The following is a 19580-nucleotide window of genomic DNA, read 5'->3' on the forward strand; positions in this document are numbered from 1 at the left end:
TACTGAAGCCCAAAATGTATTCAATGACCCCTAAAGAGTTAGAAGAGATGAGGAAGTACATAGATAAAAACCTGAAACGGGGGTTCATACAACCAGCCAGATCCCAGATAGCGGCCCCAGTCCTCTTTAGGGAAGAGAAAAATGGAGGCTTGCACTTATGCATTGACTTCCGAGGGATCAGTGTATTATGTGTTGAACATATGTACCCCCTCCCACTCATGAAAGACATGCTGGCCCAACTAGCAGAAGGCCACATCTTTACAAAGTTAGATCTATAGGAAGCATATTATAGAGTTAGAATCAAAGCTGGAGATGAATGGAAGACCGCCTTCAATTGTCCACTAGGGAGTTAACTAATTTAAGGTCATGCCATTCGGGTTACAAGGGGCCCCAGTTGTTTTCATGCATCTCATTAATGAGATCCTACAGGAACATCTCTATAAAGGAGTACTCGTCTATATGCATGACATTCTAATTTATACCAAAACCCGATAAGAACATGTCACTCTGGTGAGTCAAGTTTTAAGCAAACTGTTACATAAAATTATCTAAATGTGAGTTCCATAAAACACAACTGGACTATCTGGGATTCCGAATCTCAGCAAAGGGAATAGAAATGGACCCCACTAAGGTGAAAGCGGTATTGGACTGGCAGGCCTCCAAAGTACGCAAACAGTTAAAAAGTTTTCTGTGGTTTGCTAATTTCTATCGTCAATTTATCCCTTTCTTCGCTTGAGTGGTTCTCCTGCTAACGGATAGCCTACAAATTAAACTTCTGGCTGGGAAGCCGCACTGTGGATGGAACTTTTTAGCCTTATCCCAAAAACTGCAACACGCTAGCGGATGAGACAAAATAATTCAAGCCATGATACACCACTGCATCAAGCAAGCAGTTCACCAAGCACCAGAAACAACCCGACAGAAAGAGTAAAAAGGAAACATACCCCATTCCATACAAGCCAAGCTTCCGAATGATCTGTGGTTCCAGGAAAACCAACATTCACTCACACAACAAGATGACCTAGTGTGGAAGGGGTTCAAGATTTACATACCCAACACACTGTCTGGACATGCTCCGACACTGCCATGACATCCACTTGGTCGGGCACTTTGGGTTTCTAAAGAATTTACACCTAACAAACTGGCAGTTGGCCTCATATGAAGAAGGATGTGGAGGACTACATCTGGAGCTGCGTTATGTGCAACACCATGAAAAAAGTGGCAAGGACAACCTTCCAGATTTATATAATCAGTGGCGAATCCTGTAAGATCATGGGAGGAGATAACCATGGATTTTATAGTGGATCTACCAGAGATCCAAGGCAACACGGTAATCTGGACGATCGTAGACCTTTTTTCCAAACAAGCCCACTTCGTGGCTTGTTCTGGCCTCCCGTCAGCCAGAAAGCTGGTTAAACTATTCATCACCAATATATACTGCCTACTCAGCATACCGCAGAGAATTGTATCCGATAGAGGGGTGCAATTCATTGCTAAATTTTGGCGACAGCTCCTAACCCTGATAGGATCATCCCAAGGCCTCAGCTCGGCATTCCACCCAGCTACTAACAGAACCGCTAAGAGGGCTAATGCAATGATAGAGCAGTATCTATAATGCTATATAAAGCAGCAGTAGTCAGACTGGATGGAATTACTACCATTTGCCGAGGTGGCCTATAACAATGCGGTGCATAGTAGCACTGGGTTCACCCCTTTCCAGGTAACGAATGGGGTGGAATTTATGTCCATTCCGGAGTACCCCTGAGAGAACCCCGAGGAGGTAGACCTTAAAGAGTAGAAAGCTAAGATGAATATATTGTGGGGAAGAGTGAAACAGGCATTAAAGAAATAAACAGAGAACTATAAACACCAGGCAGACAAAAAGCAAAGTCCACAAACCCCATTCCATATTGGGCAACAGGTCTGCCTGTCCATTAAATACCTTAAGTTAAAGGTACCATGCAAAAAACTAGCCCCTAAGTTTATTGGCCCATTCCCAATTGTGAAACTGTGAAAATCATTAACCCAGTTACAGTGAAACTCCAACTCCCACACCCATTTTTCCATTGCAGCTTGCTACGTCCAGTTCAGACCACTCCCTTTCGGGGACCTCCACTGAAAAAACAGACAGAAACCAAGGAACTTGGATAGGGAGCCAGGTGGTTGCCAGAAACCATCTCATTGCGCCGTCTGTTTTCCAGGTGCCGTTTCCGTGGTGGGGGGGGCGCATGTCAGCCCTGGTGTGCCTGGGGGCCTGGGGCTGCCATTTTAGCGGGGAACCGAGAAGCCGGGATTGCCTTTTACGCGGGGACCTGAAAATGACATGTCCACCATGACACTAAACCCACCGAACCACAGAGCCCCCATGAGACCTGTCGCCGCTGCTGACAGCAATACCGAACAGCTGATGGACAGCCAAGCAGCTGAAACCAAAATGGATGCTTGCGCGCATGCGCATGAGTGTGTCATGCCCCTGTTGGAATCTGAATCCGAAGGGGAAGACAAACAGCTGACAGAGAGTGAGAGAGTGGCTCCATTGGCAATTGAAGAAATGGGGAAGGGCAAAGTCAGGCTGGGCAGAGCAGGGGAGAGGAGAGGTAGAACAAGGGGGAGGGGGTTCGGATGAAGACCAAGGCCAAACCCCTCCTCATACTAGGCAGTGGAGGGAGGAACGGAGAAGAGAGCAACGTGGTTTGCGTGGCTGGCTTACGAGTGAGGATAGGGCCCCAATTCCCTTTACAAGGCACACCAGCTGATGGAGTTTAAAGGAGAGGCAAATGGGAGGAGAGGTTGTCAGGAACAAAGGCTGAGTTCATCTTGTGTTTATCTGAGTTCCTGGCATCCTCCCAATTGGTTTGATTTACTGCCCTGCTACTTCACTTCTGGAACTCCTTATCTTGCTGCCCTGCCGAATTAATTACCTTGTCTTGCCCTGTTGGATTTATAGTTGGACCTTTTCTGCTTACAACATTTGGGACTGAAGTATTATTATCAGCCAAAGACTACTATAGGTTGGTGGAAGAGTTCTCTCTCCAGGCCAGAGAGTTGAAAGGGACATAATGGGGGCACAGTTGGTGATAATAAAGGTACTCATATCGGTTCTCTGGCTGTGTTGCCTTTGTTTCACGCCCCGGGTCAGTGTCTACTCACTCGACTTAGGGAATAATAGAAGGTGTGGTGAACTCTTGGGTGGCTGGGCGGGGCTAGGGAACAGTTTAAAACGGTGGAACAGTTACTGGGAATTGGTTAGTCCTGACTTTGAATCTCCTGTTGGTGGATGTTAGTTCGTGCTGGTGTTTTTGAGGGAGAAAATATTCAGAACTGTGTTTTTGAGGTTTTTTCCCCCTCAAGTTTACATCGGAACCTGGCATAGTCCTCGACTTACAACCACAATTGAGCCCAAAAGGTCTGTTGCTAAGCGAGACATTCCTTAAGTGAGTTTTGCCCCATTACATTACCTTACTTGCCACAGTTGTTAAGTGAATCACTGCCGTTGTTAAGTTAGTAACACAGTTATTACGTGAATCTGGCTTCCCCATTGACTTTGCTTGTCAGAAGGTCGCCGAAGGGGATCACATGATCCCAAATCAATATGGGTCAATGGCCAATTGCCAATTTTGATCATGTGACCCTGGGGATGCTGCAAAGGTTATTCAGTGTAAAAAAAGGGTCATAAGTCATTTTTATCAGTGCTGTTTTGTCTTTGAACAGTCACTAAAACTTGTATGCCAAGGACTCGCTGTATTCTAGTGCAGGGGTCTGCAAACTTTTCTCTTTTAAGACTTGTGGACTTCAACTCACAGCATTGAAGTCCACAAGTCTTAAAAGAGCCAAGTTTGCAGACCCCTGTTCTAGTGAGCTTACGGACAACAGGTCAGTGTTGCGTGGTTCATTAGATCTCTTTCTGGTAACTCCTGGTTTATTTTAACGTTTCGCCTGCTTTTTTTCTCCAACCAGCGTCCTTGTGTACCAGCCGGCAGCTGTACGAGTGCCAGGAGTCAGCACGGTGGATTCTACGGCCATCGCCCCATCATTAACAGACTACTCAGTGCCCTTCCACCATCCACCAATATCAAGCATTTCGTCTGACTTGCCTGGTAAGTGCATTCTTAGTTGTTGTTTTTTTTTAACTGATTGAGATTGTGGCTGGAATGACTTAACAGTTGGAAGGGACCTTGGAGGTCTTCTAGACCAACCCCCCTCTGCTCAAGCACGAGGCCCTATAAAAGTAAGATGTCGAGTCAAACGTTTTTCTTCTCCCCCTTGGTTGAATGTATATCAAGCAGAGATTTTCTGCCAGTTTTGGTGAGACTCTGTCCAATTCCTTTCCTTGCTGATTTCCACAGTCCAGAATACAAACGCTGATTTGGTGTTTGAGTTTCATGGGGAATTTTCCCCTAGCTTGCTTTGACTCTCTTTTCTCACAAAATGCTAAATAAGAGACTTCTTTAATTCCCAAGCTCTTTACTGAGATGTATTGGCCATTTATTATTAAACCTATAGGAAGTCCTTGACTTACGACCGTTTGTTTAGTGACTGACAAAGTTACAGTGGCACTGAAGACTCTGACTTATGGCCGTTTTTCACAGTTACGACCTTTGCAGCATCCCCATGAACCTGGGATCAAAATTCAGACGCTTGAAAATTGGTTTATATTTATGACAGTCGCACGTGATCCCCTTCTGACAATGTCAGTGGGAAAGCTAGACTCACTTAACTGTGTAACTAACAACTGCAGCGATTCACATAACAACCGTGGCAAGAAAGGGCGTAAAATGGGGCAAAACTCACTTAAGAAGCTGTCTTGCTTAGCGATGGAAATTTTGGGATCAATCGTGGTCATAAATTGAGGACGACCTGTAGTTTAGCCAGTCCCAGGTCGCTCAATGCGTGTCATGATTCAGTGAGGTTTCAAATTTACTCTTCTCGCCCAGTACAGGTAGTCCTCAATTTATGACCACAATTGAGCCCACAATTATTGTTGTTCAGCAAGACATTTGTTAAGTGAGTTTTGCCCCATTTTATGACCTTTGTTGCCCTGCTTATTAAGTGAATCACAGCTGATAGCTTCGTAACCCAATTGTTAAGCAAATCTGGCTTCCCCATTGACTTGGTTTGTCAGAAATACGAAGGCGGTTTTCAAGCGTCTGAAGGTTGATCGCGTGACCCTGGGGATTCTACAAAGGTCGTAACTGTGAAAAACACCCAGAAGTCACATTCTTCAGTGCCGTTGTAACTTTGAACGGTCACTAAACTGACTGTTGTAAGTCGAGAACCACCTCTATTTCATCTACTGTGGTCCATGATCGCAGCATGTAATCCAGGGGTAGTCAACTTTTTTATACCTACTGCCCACTTTTGTATCTCTATTAGTAGTAAAATTTTCTAACCGCCCACTGGTTTGGGGAGAGATGCGCGAGCTATTCTGGGACGAGGCTCTTTTGTTTGCAGTCGCACTATAGCACCATGTACGTAACGTGAACTAAACTTATGCACGGGCGATATAAATAGTGTATTTTCAGAAATTTAAATTGTCATGGGGAATTTTATGAAAACCTAATGAAAATGTTTTTAAATAATGCTATGACAATATTTTAAAAAGTCAATTAAGTTAAAAAGGAAAGTGCTTCAGTATCGGACAAAACCCCTACCGCCCACCATGAAAGCTGGAACACCCACTAGTGGGCGGTAGGGACCAGGTTGACTACCACTGATGTAATCTAATGCAGGGGTCTCCAACCTTGGCAACTTTAAGTCTGGCGGACTTCAATTCCCAGAATCCCCCAGCCAGCTTTGCTGGCTGGGGAATTCTGGGAATTGAAGTCCGCCAGGCTTAAAGTTACTAAGGTTGGAGCCCCCTGATCTAATGTATTCTTTCATAACAACCTATTTACTGAAGGTGACGTCTTTCTCTCCCTAGGCTTGGATTTTCTCTCTTTAATCCCAGTTGATCCACAGGTAAGGCTCTTAACTGCTGATCAGCTTTTTAACATTTGCAGAAACCTGGATGAAGCCGGAATAATTTTGAAAATGAAAAATGGAAGGCCTCTGAGAAGAGTTAAAAACTACTGTTGTAGTTGTGCAATTAAACAACACAGCTCCCACATTTTCCCTCTAATCCAGACGTGTTAATTTAAAACGAGAAGGAGACAGGAGCAGAGGTTGGGGCAGCTGTTTTAATTCATTTGATTTCTTTACCTGCCCATCTCCATAAGCATCTCCGGGCAGCATCCCCATCGTAAAACGTGAGAACAAAAACAAACATTACAGAATAAATAGAAGTGGCCATTGAGTAGATTCCCAGTTTTTCTGGAGTTTTCATCAGCTATTGATAGCATCAGTCATGATATCCTGGGATGAACCTGGAAGGTAATGTGATGGTTCTTCTGTCATGGCCGGTCCCGGTCAATATTGATGGGGGAGAAGAGGAGAAATCAAGCGTTAACGATGCCATTGGCCCTTGCTGATGGTCTCTTCTCTCTTCTCTAAAATCTACACCAGGGGTGTTCAACTGTGGCCACTTTAAGACTTGTGGACTTCAAGCTGGCTGGGGAATTCTGGGAATTGAAGTCCACATGTCTGAAAATGGCCAAGGTTGGATATCTCTGATGTACAGAAAGCCACTAGGAGAGAATGTCCATTGCCACAGGTTGAATGATCCTCAGCTGTACCGATTAGAATTCTTTATTGGTCAAGTGTGATTAGACACACAAGGAATTTGTCTCCGGTGCATAAGCTCTCAGTGTACATAGATGTGGCCCAAAGCATTGGGTCCCTCTTAATTGTTTCTCCTCCCCCCCACCAAAGAATTCCAATTTGTCATAAACAAAATTGAAACCGACAGAAATGAATGGCATCCGCCGTTCTTTATCCCACAGCAGACTTTTTTTTTAAAAAAAAAAATATGACCGAACACTTTCTTGTAAATAGGAAAGCAAATGAAAATGGCACGGACATAATTATTGGAGCTCCAAACCTGACAGTTTGTATCCTAGCCTTTTTGGGACAATAACTGCAATCGGGCACTTTCTATTGTTCTGACTAAGACAGGGCTCTCCAATCTTGGCAACTTTAAGCCTGGTGGACTTCAACTCCCAGAATTTCTGGGGTTCTGGGAGTTGAAGTCCTCCAGGCTTAAAGTTGCCAAGGTTGGAGACCCCTGGACTAAGACTTCTGCACTTCTCAGCTGGCAGTTCGTTCTGCTGTTCTTGAGCAAACTCCTTCGGTTGTTTGGATGCGTGATGTGGTTCCTCCTCCTCATTGGGAATTTCAGCTCTTTCCATAGATCCTTAAAAATCCAATGTCTTCTCCAGGGTGGATTTGATTTAAATCAACTTGATTTAAATCATAATTTTTAAAGAGCAGCTGTCAGCTCTGTCCCGCAGCAGTTTCTCCTCTGATCCGCCATTGACTCACTGACCGTCCCATAAACGTGAATGGGATGGCTGGCGATGCGGCAGTGAGACAACAAGGGGAGGGGTGTGGCGGGCAGCAAGTGAGTGGATGCCCGCTAACAGGCGCTGCCATGATGGATCTGAAGTGACAGGCGCTCTTTAAATGTAAGGACTCATTCTTTTTGGTAGTTAGAATTTTTAATATTGTTTGCAAACAAAATGAAGGTTTCCTGTTTTGCTTGCAGAGCTTGGATTCATTGAATGAGTTTACCAAAAATGTAAATATTGCAGAATATATGCAGCCTCGTGCTACATAACGAAGCTCCATTTCATGCTGAATGAACTAAAACATTAATGTATCTTAAATAGAAAACTATCTTTAGGTAGATTTTTATTCCAAAAACATTTTTATTAAAATAAATATGATTTTTTTTAAAAAAAATCCGATTTAAATAAAAGAAAATCTGGTTTGAATTTTTTAAAAATCCATTTTTTAATTATTATTTTTTAAAAAATCATTGATTTTTATCCACCCTGGTCTTCTCCTAAATCGCTTTACTTCTAAGCGATGCCAATAATTGATGTCCGTGCCAGTTTTGTTTCATTCTTGAAAGAATCTTTTTCAGTCATCTGGGCTACTGCAAATAGGCTATGGAGGAGATTATTGAAGACCTCTCAGAAGCTGCAGCTGGTCCAGAATGCAGCAGTGATGGGACGTCTCTTGTTCCACCCCTGTAGTATTTCTACTGGGCAAGCTGCGGTGGCTCTTGGTAGACCTCTGGATGTAATTCAAGGCTCTAAACGTCACCGTCACTGATGGGAGTCCCAAGTTGTTTTTCGAAGGAGAGGTTTTTCTCCTATTTTTGTTGTCCTATAAGCTGTGACGGGGACGTGGTGGCTCAGGAGCTAGGACGTTGAGCTTATCGATCAAAAGGTCGGCAGCTCGGCGGTTCGAATCCCTAGTGCTGCCGTGTTAACGGGGTGAGCTCCCGTGACTTGTCCCAGCTTCTGCCAACCTAGCAGTTTCGAAAGCACGTAAAAATGCAAGTAGAAAAAATAGGGACCACCTTTGGTGGGAAGGTAACAGCGTTCCGTGCACCTTTGGCGTTAAGTCATGCCAGGCACATGACCACGGAGACGTCTTCAGACAGCGCTGGCTCTTCGGCTTTGAAATGGAGATGAGCACCACCCCCTAGAGTCGGCAATGCCTAGCATGTATGTGCAAGGGGAACCTTTACCTTTTTAAGCTGTGACATTATTGGCATCTATTAAGCAGTGCCATTTTATCAGAGTCCAGAGTGCCTGTTCTGTCACAGCGTTGACCCTCTGCAGCAGCAGCCCCCTGAAAAATTTGAATCCCCCCCCCTCCCAGCCAAGCTGTCTATCTTCAACCAAGCCTCCAAGGTCTTGGCCTTAGGCAGGCTTTGGGGCTGTTTTCATGCACTTCTTAGTCTGTTCTCTGGCCATCTCTTTTTTTAAAAAAAACAGTCTTTGGGTTTTTACTGTGTCTGCATCAAGCTCTTGTTTTCATTTGCTATCTGGCATCGGGAATGCTTTATCTAAATTGGGGGGAAAGGTTCCATAAGGAGAGTCTTTAAACACAGGAGCCTGTTAGCATGATAACAATGTAGATGTGGAGTTTTAGGGCTCCTTCTCTTGGTCTCAATCAGGATGCCTTTTGTCAATCCAGACCAGTCCCATAGGTACTTTTCCAAAAGGCAGTTGGAGTTTCCTGGGTCTCCCCGCCCCCTGAAAACATTTCACTTCTCCTCCAAGAAGTGTTGTGATCCAGGCCCAAGTAGGTCCTAGGAAACTCAGTCAGTGTAAAACCAAACAAACTTTATTAAAACAGCTGAGAATTACTTCATTCTCAGCACAGTCCAACTAAATTAAAGCAAATTCCCCCCAACACAAATTCCTCAGTCCTATCACCAACCTTGGTCCAATTAGGCAAACTGCCAAAGGCCTTTCTTGGTAAAAGTTCAGAAGACACTGATACAAAACAAATGCAACAAGACAAAGCTATCAACGTTGTTTTCTGGCAAAGAGTCCAAACGCCGTTGCTGGTCTTTTAAGCCTTCTGGGAGGGGCCAATCATCTCTTGGCCCTAATCCCGAGTCGTCCTCTTTGCTTGAGCTGCTTCAGGACTGGCCCATGTTCTTCCTCAGCCTCATCCCAGTCTCACTCCATTGCCAGCTCCAAAGGCTGCTGCCGGACCACAACAAGAAACTTCTTCAGTTCTTGGCTGAGAAGTGAAAAGTTTTCAAAGGAAACGCCAAGAAAACCTTTTGAAAAAGTACCCTTGAGATAACCACGTCTTGGATGATTGAGAATCTCCATAGACCAGGGGTGTCAAAACTCGATTTCATTGAGGGCTGCATCAGGCTTGTGTTTGACCTCGGAAGGCTGGCGTGGGCGTGGCAGAGTGGGCGCGGGCAGCTCGATGTCACTCATGTTGGGGGCGCTGGGGGCGGCCAAGCACTTTGCCAGCGAAAATGGGCTCCTGAGCTCCGTTTTCAGCTGCGACAGGCTCCTGCAACCCTCTGCCAGTGAAAACGAAGCTCGGGAGGGCTGTGTGCTTCGTTTTCGCTAGCAGAAGCACCGCGGGCCAGTCCTTCGCTGGGTCCAGGGCGGCCCCACGGGCCAGATCTAAGACCTGCGGGGCCTGCGTTTGACACCCTTGCCATAGACCAGGGGTCTGCAAACTTGGGTCTTTTAAGACTTGTGGACTTTAACTCCCAGAGTCCCTCAGCCAGCAAAGCTGGCTGAGGAACTCTGGGAGTTGAAGTCCACAAGTCTTAAAAGACCCAAGTTTGCAGACCCCTGCCATAGACATATATCAGGATGCTGCTTACAACACAGATTCACAACTAGGTGGCAAAGAGCAAAGTAGCCATGTCTACTTTTAAGATGCATGGACTACAACTCCCAGAATTCCCCAGCCAGCTGGGAGGTTGAAGTCCACCTATCCTAGAGCCAACCCAGTTAAGAAACACTGCCCTAGAGCAGGGGTCTGCAAACTTGGCTCTTTCAAGCGAAGCAAAGCTGGCTGAGGAACTCTGGGAGTTGAAGTCCACAAGTCTTAAAAGAGGCACGTTTGCAGACCCCTGCCATAGACAGTCCCAGAGCAGTGTTCGTTAACCTTGGCAACTATAAGATGTGTGGACTTCCAAACTCCCCAAATTCCCCAGCTGGGGAATTCTGGGAGTTGAAGTCCACACACATTGTGTAGTTGAAAAACACTCCCCCTTCGCAGAAGCTTGTTTGCAATTGGTCCCCTGTAGCTCGGATGCGCATGCTGTTCTCCCCGCTTGCATCTAGTCTCTCTTCCTTACCTTCATCATTGTTTGTTTCAAGCAGTACTGTGCTCCTATGTTTTTGGATAGTCTCGCCTCGACCTTGCCAGCAAACACCACCTCTGGCAACCTCCTCACCTCAGCCAGCCCCCTCGACAGCAGCGGCGGCAACAGCAGCACTCGCGTTAGCTCTTCGGGCCGGAACGAGACGGCCGTGCTCACCAGCAGCAGCGGGAGCAACATTCCGGATATCATCTCCCTGGACTAAAAAAAAAAAAAAAAGCTGATGAAAAGCTTGGAACTTTTATTTTGGAATATTTATTGGGAGAAGACAAACGAAAAGCTTTGGATTCCATAACTGTTTCCGTGCAGGTTAACAGTGGAAGAAAACTGACTGGAACCATTTTTTTTTTCCTTTTCATCCTGGATATCTCTATCTCTCTCTCTCTCTCTCTCTCTCTCTCTCTCTCTCTCTCTCTCTCTCTCTCCCTCCCTCCCTCCCTCTGTTTTGGGAGACGTATTTTCCAACAAGCCAGCCTTTCGACTTTATGGTGGTGAAACTGTCACAGTTTCTATTCTGGGGATTCAAAGGATGGATCCCATGTGCTAATTATAACTTTGGCTTAGATCTAGCAATAATGTAAGAAAAGAAAAAAAGCAGTGTTTTAAAATGCATTTACTTACTCGGGTGACAAGAACCTGCCTTATCCCGGATCTTAAGGACAAGAGGAAGGAGTTTAAATTTGGAGGAATCCTTGACCTTTTGCTGGAACTTGGAAGAAATCCTTGACAGAGAGGATGCAACATTGCAAACTTAACGGTTGTATAAATCGTTTGCCTCTTCGCTTCCTCTTCCGTGAGATCACAAACCCTCTTGTAAATCTGAATTGGTGTTTCTATTTAGGAGTTTGTGCTCTCCCGAAACTGCTCAGTTACATGTGCAAAAAAAACAAAAAACAAAACCCCGATGAGAACTGGGGGGGGAAGTATGCTATGCAAAGTCCGTTTCCTGCATCTAATCTGTGTTTGTAAAAATGTGAATACGATGTTCGGCGGTTAATTTTGAGGATGGGTCGTCAGTTCTCGTTGAGAGGAAAGAAAGGGGCGAGGCAGAGGTTGCTCCTTCAGATCTTGCAAAATAAGCCGGTGCTTCGGGCCTCTGGATGGGGTCCTGTGTCCTTTTTTTATCTGCACAAGGATCATGAAATTGAAGCGCTCTCAGTTCATATCACGCCGGTCATTGCTACTAGGAAGATTGACCCTCAGTTGTCTTAAGTATCGTTTTATGAGTGGCTAAATTAACGAGAAACGATCGTCACGCGAAAGAAGGAAATGAATGCTTTAAGCCAGGGGTCCCCAACCTGTGGGACACTGCCCACTAAACTAGCCACGGGCTAATGGCCACCGGGCCACGTGACTGGCTGGCCTGGTGCCCACCTGTGTATGCACAGCCCCGCTCACAGGAGTGTTGCCACAGATGCTTGTGGTCCCGCTAATGTATCGTGAATGTCTGGGGCGCATATGCACTTGCCCCTCCCACAAAATGATCCCCCCTCCCCCCCCCCCGCTCCAGGCCGCCAACCCAAGAAGGTTGGGGAACTCTGCTTTAAGTATCATGAGTAGGTGTGCTTTTTATTTTACTTTTTTGGCCTAAACAAAGTTGCAGAAACTATCCTTGGAAGAGCCTTGCTCAACAGTATGGTCCTTGGGGGATAATTTCCAAGTATTTCATAAGTAAGCAATTTCACTGACATCATTCTTATTCTCTCTCTCTTCCCCACACCCCCCAGTACAGAATCTGTAATACTGGGAATCTTCCAGTATGTTCTGACCTAGACTCCCTTAACAAACTGGAGGCAGGAATTGGTCCCGGCTCTGAATTACGTTCATTCACAGTTAGCAAGGTTTGTCCAGTTTTTTCAGAGGAATATTTCTCAACACACCTTATCTCGTTTGGCAAGCTGCCATGTAACTTGTTTCCATCCACAGTACAAAGCAAAACCCGGCACAGAGTCTCTCAGAGTCATGGAAGGAACGAGTTGTTTCCTGCAAAAGCCCCCTCCCTGGTCATTCCCCTTTTGTTTCCTATGGGAGGGGCCAATCACCTTCAAGGTGTGGTTTACTCCCGAGTCGACCCTGCTTTCTGAATTGTCATCTTTGGCAGCTCTGCGCACCCGTGCACTGGGAACAGGCTCCGGCCGTTCCTCTGCCTCGCTGCTGTCTACTTTCCCTCTCCGACGCAGAGCTCTCGTCTGAGCTTTCCTCAGCCCCCAGGACTGGCCCAAGTTCTTTCCCAACCTCCTCATTGTCTGACTCTGCTCCTAGTTCTGCTGGCTGCCGGCAGGCCACAACATAATAGGTGCCCCTGTGTAAAATACTTTCCCATGGTCAGATTTGGTACCTGAGACCACTTGAGTGCAAGCTTTGTTTTATCGGGTGCGGTATCAAGGATCTCTCCGAAGTAGAAGTGGCCACTATTTAGATTGGAGTGTCCAAACCTTGGCCATTTTTGAAACCTGTGGACTTTCGGCTCCCATTTTCTGGGACTTGAAAGTCCACCGGTTTTAAAAACGACCAAGGTTTGGACACTCCTGCCCTAGACCAATAAAGGAAAACCCTGAGAAAGAAAATGGCAGTTTTAATTGATATTCTAGACCATGGGTCTCCAACCTTGGTCCCTTTTAAGACTTGTGGACTTCAACTCCCAGAGTCCCTCAGCCAGCAAAGCTGGCTGAGGAACTCTGGGAATTGAAGTCCACAAGTCTTAAAAGGGACCAAGGTTGGAGACCCCTGGTCTAGACCTCACTTGGGCATGCAGGAGTAAAGTCACTGTGGCCATTCATGCTTTAGGGATCCTGCAAACCAAATAAAACCTCCCGTATCTTTTTAATAGTTGGCCCCGGAGCATTTTAGCCAGAGTAGATGAGACTAGAAAAACTCTAGGCTTCATAGTTTTCTCCCAACTGTTTGCTTAAAGGTCTCGGAAGTTGTGACGCTGAAAGCCGCCTGGCCATTATCATGCGTGCGCGGCTCTTTCCTGCTCTCCCTTTTAACTTCCTTGCAAAAGTTTCTTTTCTCTAGTATCCAACGGTGTTCCTAAACTGCAAAGGCATTGCCGGGTGCGTCTTTTCCTCTTCTAACCAAGTCTTAATATTTATAGAGTTATCTGGGCCAAGCATACCTGGTAATGATTTCCCTTCGGATGTTCAACCCCAAACGACACTTGTTTTGTATCGTTGCCGCCACGCAAAACAATTTTTCGCTTGCATTTCATCGATCTCCACGTGCCTGCTGGTTTTTTTGTATCGATTAAAAGTAATCTGATTCTTCTATCTTTGAGCTTTGGTTCAAGAAAAATAATGCTGTTTTTACTTTTGAGATTTTCTTTTCAGTACTGTTCAAAAGGACTTTTTTCCTCCTTGTAGTTTTTCCTCTTGCTGTGCTGTGTAATTCTAAAGGTCCCGGAGAGATTTCACTAAAACTCAGGGGATGTCTCTTGAAAAATTCCTCTTTGTTTCAGAGTTGAATTTCAGGCTTCTGACTCAGTCAAAAAAAAAAAAAAAAGCCATACTCTTTTTTATTAAGCGATGCAATTAAGCACATGGACTTTTTGGTTTGTTTGTGTTTTTTTTAAAAAAAATGCCACGCTGGATCGTTTCTGCAAATTTCTCTCCAACCTTTAGAAGCAGCATTTTGTGTGCGAAGCAAGAGACGCTACATACCAAGTTGGCATAAAAGCCACTGAATCTGCATAAACTGAACTTGTTATGTAATGAATGCCCTGTCTCAGAAATCCTTGCCGTTAAAAAAAAAAAACCCATCGAGCAGAACCGGTCTTGTTTCCAGAGGAAAATAAAAACCCGACTAGATCGTTCTATTCAACAACACACTTTTTATTTCTCGTTATGTGAACATGACATAATTGCTAGAGGCTGGTTTTGTGTCTTCATTTCGGGTTGTTCCGGTTTCTCATGTCTTCCTTTCGCTTGTAGTGAAGCAATCCCGATTCCGTTGTGGAGTTAGTCGGGTGTTGTCATTAGACTCTCCTCGCCCGCGTGAGGAAGCCGTTACAATTTGTCCAGGAAGTTGTCTAGGGGTGGGATGCCTTCCTTCAAGCCTTTGCGTTTACGTGTTTCGGCCACAACTTGGAAAGGGCGTGAATTGGCATCGTAAGGGTCCCCGGGTAAGATCTGCCAGTGATCGAAGACGCACTGCGGGAAAGCCTGGCCCCCGGTGTTGGATCTCAGGTCAGCAGTGAAACCTGTCGGGGAGGGGGAGAAAAGATGATTTTGTACTACCGTCCCACACAGCAGGAAGCCTTAGAGGTGTTTTACAACTAATCTTCGACTTAAGACCAAGAAAGCTTTGCCCCATTTTTACAACCTTTCTTGTCACAACCGAATAACTGCAATGGTTACATTAGTAACCCGGTTGTTAAGTAAATCTAGCTTCCCCACTGACTCTGCTAATCAGAAGGTCACACAAGGGGATCACATGATCACTGCAACCGTCAGAAATCCATGCCAATTGCCCAAATTTTGATCACGTGACCACAAGGAGGCTGCAGTGGTCATTGAAGTGAGAAAAATAATGGTCACTGAACAAATGGCTGTAAGTCAAGAACTACCTGTACTTTAATCGCCAATACAATATTTGTGCAGGAGAGGAGAAGCCATTTAACCAATCTTTTCATAGATTATTGTTTTTTCCTTTCCAAAAAAAACGCAGAACTACAGCCATCCCTATTCTGCATCCTCTGAAGAGAAAAACCTCTGTCTGGCGTCTGGACAATTCCTGGTTTCAGTACAGTGTCAGCCATTCCTATTATTTGATACTGGAGGGATGGAAGAACTGAGTTGTTCTTTCAACTATGCATACAGAGAGCCCATCAGTATGTAACTGCCCTTCTCAGATGTAATATAGAACAAGCAACTAGATTGTTGGGAAGTACTGTATTTTTCGGAGTATAAGACACACTCCCCGCCCCCATCTTAAAAGAATGAAAATTTAGGTGTGTTTTTTACACTGAATGTAGCCCCACCCACCCTTTGGCCTCTGCCTCCCAGCAATTTGCCTCCTTGCAGCAAACTGCTTGTTTCAGTTTCAGCATAGCCTGATTAGCACAAGCAGCTGATTGTCAGTTGGATCTGCCTTCTGACACTTGGCTGTTTCAGGCGGCAGGGATTGCCTATTGCCGTCTCTGCACACTCCATTTTCCGCCCATTCCGATCCCCGCCGCCTGGAACAGGTGGAAAATGGGGCACATGGAGGCCGAAAACGGGGTGTGCAGAGGCTGAAAATAGGCCTCACAGAGGCAGCAATAGGCTATGGCAATCCCTGCAGCCTGAAACAGCTGATCATAGGGAGGCCAATCCAACTGAGAATCAGCTGCTTGTGCTGAAACTGAAACAGACTGTTTGCTGCAAGAAGGCAAATTGCTGGGAGGCAGAGGCAGATTTTTTTTTTCTTGTTTTCCTCCCCAAAAGCTAGGTGCGTCTTATACTTCGGAGCATCTTATATTCTGAAAAATACGGTAGATGCTAATACAGGTAATACTTAGCAAATCGCATATGGCTACTGCACAGGTAGTCCTCGACTTACAACTGATCTCTTAGCAACCATGCAGAGTTACAACAGATATTCCCCAGGCCTACTTACCATTCAAAGTTTTGACGGCCATCCCCCTCCCCATGCTGGTCATTTGATCACATTTTGGCCACATGACAATTAGCCTCTATGGCTATTTGCAAGATCTCATAATCACATGACCATAATTTACTGGAGGGTGGGGGTTTGCCAGAAACTGGCATTTATATCAAGTTTCTGACAAAATGTCAATTGTGGGTAACTGACTCACTTAATGACCACAGCAATTCACTCATTGACCACTGGGGAAAAAACTCCAGTGAACTCAAGTCAAGGTCATGTGCTTAACAGGCACAACTTGCAACTGTAATTCTGGGTTCAATTATACCAATAGTCCCAAAGGTGCTTTTTCAAGAAGCAAATGGATTTTCTAGTTTTTCTTTGAAGACATTTTGCTTCTCATCCGAGAAGCTTCTTCAGCTCTGACTGGATGGTGAGGAATGGAAGGATTTATATTCCTTGCAGACAGCTGGTCCTTTGCATCCTTTTAGTGGGTTGTTGAAGCCCCTTGGAAGTTTATCTGTGTTGTCAGGGTCACCTGAGTGGTGCAAATGGGTGTGGAGCCTTCTTGGCTGCAGGATGAGAAGCGAAACGTCTTCAAAGAAAAAAACCAGAAAGTCTTGCAAAAAAGCACCTTTGGGACAACCATGACCTGGTGCTGTGACCCAGGTTCCCAGACTCGGACTCCTGGAGGACGATGATTCAGAAAGTGTGGAGGAACTGTTAAGGCCTGCTTCCCCTGGGCCCTCTCCCTCCCTGGCACCCACCCAGGAGGAGGAGGAGGGGCTAGTAAGGCCTGAATCCCCCGGGCCGCCTTCTGATTTGGCAACGCCCCAAGAACAATCTTGGCTTGATGCAAGACTGCGCAGACGTGACCGGCGCACGCAGCAGAGGAGGCGTTGGGACAAAGTCAAAGAATGATGAGTCACGGGCTAGAAAGCAGGAGGTGGAACTTCCTGGCTTTTTGTCTTGGACAAAGCAGTGAATTTGCACGGGCAAATTGTTTCAATGGAGGAAAGAATATATTCGTAAGTAACTCTGGCCTTATCGATAATTTCCTAGTTATCTCCAAAGACTTGGCAGGCGCGTGGGTAGACGTGGCCAAATATCTTTGTGCCAGAGGAATCCAGCCTAATCCAGCCATTTATGTAAATAAATTTGAAAAGGAGGCCTTTGACTGACTCTTTGTTGGGAGTATTGGGAGAGGGAAACAGAACACCTGGATGACTGAGAATCTCTAGACATTTAATGATACCAATAGCCCTTAGCCTTATATAATATCACTCCACAGTGCTTTATAGCAGTCTTTGAGTGGTTTATGGTTAAGGACTATCTTTAAGAATTGGCTGCACTGATTTCAGGGAGATTTTGGGCTCACAGAAGCAAACTGGGTAATATATTTAACGAAGTTTTCTTACCAAAAGACTCATTCACCGGAAGATACGCTTTGACCACAAACATGGGGGTCCCGGCTACCTGAGACTCCTCAAAAACATGGCCACGTTTTCGGTTCAGCACACCATAGATGCCCCCAACCACTTGTTCCGGGCACTAGGGGGAAGAAACATTTTTTTAATCATTTTTTTTTCTTCCTTACCGGCTGGAAGGAGCGGTTCATAGCATCTCACAATTCTTAATAGAGAGGATTATAATTCATGCAACAAGAATGAATCTCAGACTACAAGGTTCGTCTGTTACTGCAATTCATAAAACAAGTTTTTTGCATAGTACAGATATTGCCATATTTAAGCTCCCTCTTTTACTTTGTGGAATAAAGTAGATTCCTGAATGCATTTACGAAAGCAAAGCATTTGAGGAACCGCTGATATTTCTCTTAAAATGATGGGCTGAAACTAGATTCTAAAATTCTAGAAACTAGAAACTAAATTCTAAAATCTTCCCATTCAAGTCAGTCAGCGAATCTTTTAGCTTGCTAAAAAGCCTCACTTAAACCATTGGGTTTACCTGACTGCTCTTTAGAAGGCCAGATCCTGAAGATGAAACTGAAATACTTTGGCCACCTAATGAGAAGGAAGGACTCCCTAGAGAAGGGAAATGCTGGGAAAGATTGAGGGCAAAAGAAGAAAGGGACGACAGAGAACGAGGTGGCTGGATGGAGTCACTGAAGCAGTAGGCATGAGTTTAAATGGACTCCAGAAGATGGTAGAGGACAGGAAGGCCTGGAGGAACGTTGTCCATGGGGTCGCGATGGGTCGGACACGACTTCGCAACTAACAACAATAACAACCATTGGGAGTATCTTGATGATGAGCTAGAAATAGTTGATTAGTGAAAACATGCTTTACCAGAACAGGAAATGAGACTGATAATCCACTAAATGCATTATTCAGCCCCTGAATTTTATCAGGCAATCAATAAATCGTCTTTCGGGGGGAATCTGTGAGAATCTTTACAACACTAAGAAATCACAGTGTTCTTCAAAGTTGCTTTTACCCATAGCAGCACCTGGTGGCAAGATCAACGAACATTTTGGAGTCCAGAGGGAAAAATTTAGAATGCAATTTTTGCAGTAGCCAGTTTATTGCGTATTTTACATAGGGTTTTACTATAATTCTCTGTCCACTCTCCTTTAAAAACAGTGTAGTTTAAACCAGGGGTCTCCAACCTTGGTCCCTTTTTTTTTTTTTTTTTGGGATTTATATCCTGCCCTTCTCCGAAGACTCAGGGCGGCTTTCAACTTATTGCCCCCCAACAATCTGGGTCCTCATTTTACCTACCTTATAAAGGATGGAAGGCTGAGTCAACCTTGGGCCTGGTGGGACTTGAACCTGCAATATTGCAAGCAGTTGATGTTAATAACAGGCTGCATTAGCCTGTTGCGCCACCAGAGGCCCCTTTAAGGCCCCCCTTTAAGACTTGTGGACTTGTGGACTTCAACTCCCAGAGTCCCTCAGCCAAGGAAAGCTTGCTGAGGAACTCTGGGAGTTGAAGTCCACAAGTCTTAAAGGGACCAAGGTTGGAGACCCCTGGTTTAAACTATATTGTGGAGGGTCTCTGGTGGCTCAACAGACTAAGCAGTCTGTTATTAACACAGCTGCTTGCAATTACTGCAAGTTCAAGTCCCACCAGGCCCAAGGTTGACTCAGCCTTCCATCCTTTATAAGGTAGGTAAAATGAGGACCCAGATTGTTGGGGGCAATAAAAGTTGACTTTGTATATAATATACAAATGGATGAAGACTATTGCTTAACACAGTGTAAGCCGCCCTGAGTCTTCAGAGAAG

At 45.2% G+C, this 19580-nt stretch overlaps 2 protein-coding genes across 9 annotated transcripts in view; one reads left to right on the plus strand and one right to left on the minus strand.

Moving 5' to 3' along the window:
- Positions 1-19580, plus strand: part of PIAS2 (protein inhibitor of activated STAT 2) — a 96037-nt gene that overhangs the window by 44668 nt on the left and 31789 nt on the right. For 4 of the 8 annotated variants that reach the window (XM_058171055.1, XM_058171062.1, XM_058171057.1 and 1 more), the window contains 3 exons: positions 3958-4097; positions 5921-5958; positions 10752-14029. In XM_058171055.1, the coding sequence (XP_058027038.1) occupies positions 3958-4097; positions 5921-5958; positions 10752-10958 (385 nt within the window). In that variant the 3' untranslated portion in view covers positions 10959-14029. Of the gene's footprint in view, positions 1-3957; positions 4098-5920; positions 5959-10751; positions 14030-19580 lie in introns of those variants that run through there. The other 4 variants (XM_058171056.1, XM_058171060.1, XM_058171059.1 and 1 more) reach the window with 4 other exon arrangements.
- LOC131192172 (elongation factor 2-like) overlaps positions 14563-19580 on the minus strand; it is a 41956-nt gene continuing 36938 nt past the window's right edge. Inside the window, exons 14-15 of the mRNA XM_058171074.1 lie at positions 17755-17887; positions 14563-14951 (exon numbers count right to left, since the gene is read on the minus strand). Of these exons, the coding sequence (XP_058027057.1) occupies positions 14758-14951; positions 17755-17887 (327 nt within the window). The 3' untranslated portion in view covers positions 14563-14757. The remainder of the gene's footprint in view (positions 14952-17754; positions 17888-19580) is intronic.

The sequence above is a fragment of the Ahaetulla prasina genome, chromosome 2, assembly GCF_028640845.1.
Source record: "Ahaetulla prasina isolate Xishuangbanna chromosome 2, ASM2864084v1, whole genome shotgun sequence".
In the NCBI taxonomy this organism is placed as follows: domain Eukaryota; kingdom Metazoa; phylum Chordata; class Lepidosauria; order Squamata; family Colubridae; genus Ahaetulla; species Ahaetulla prasina.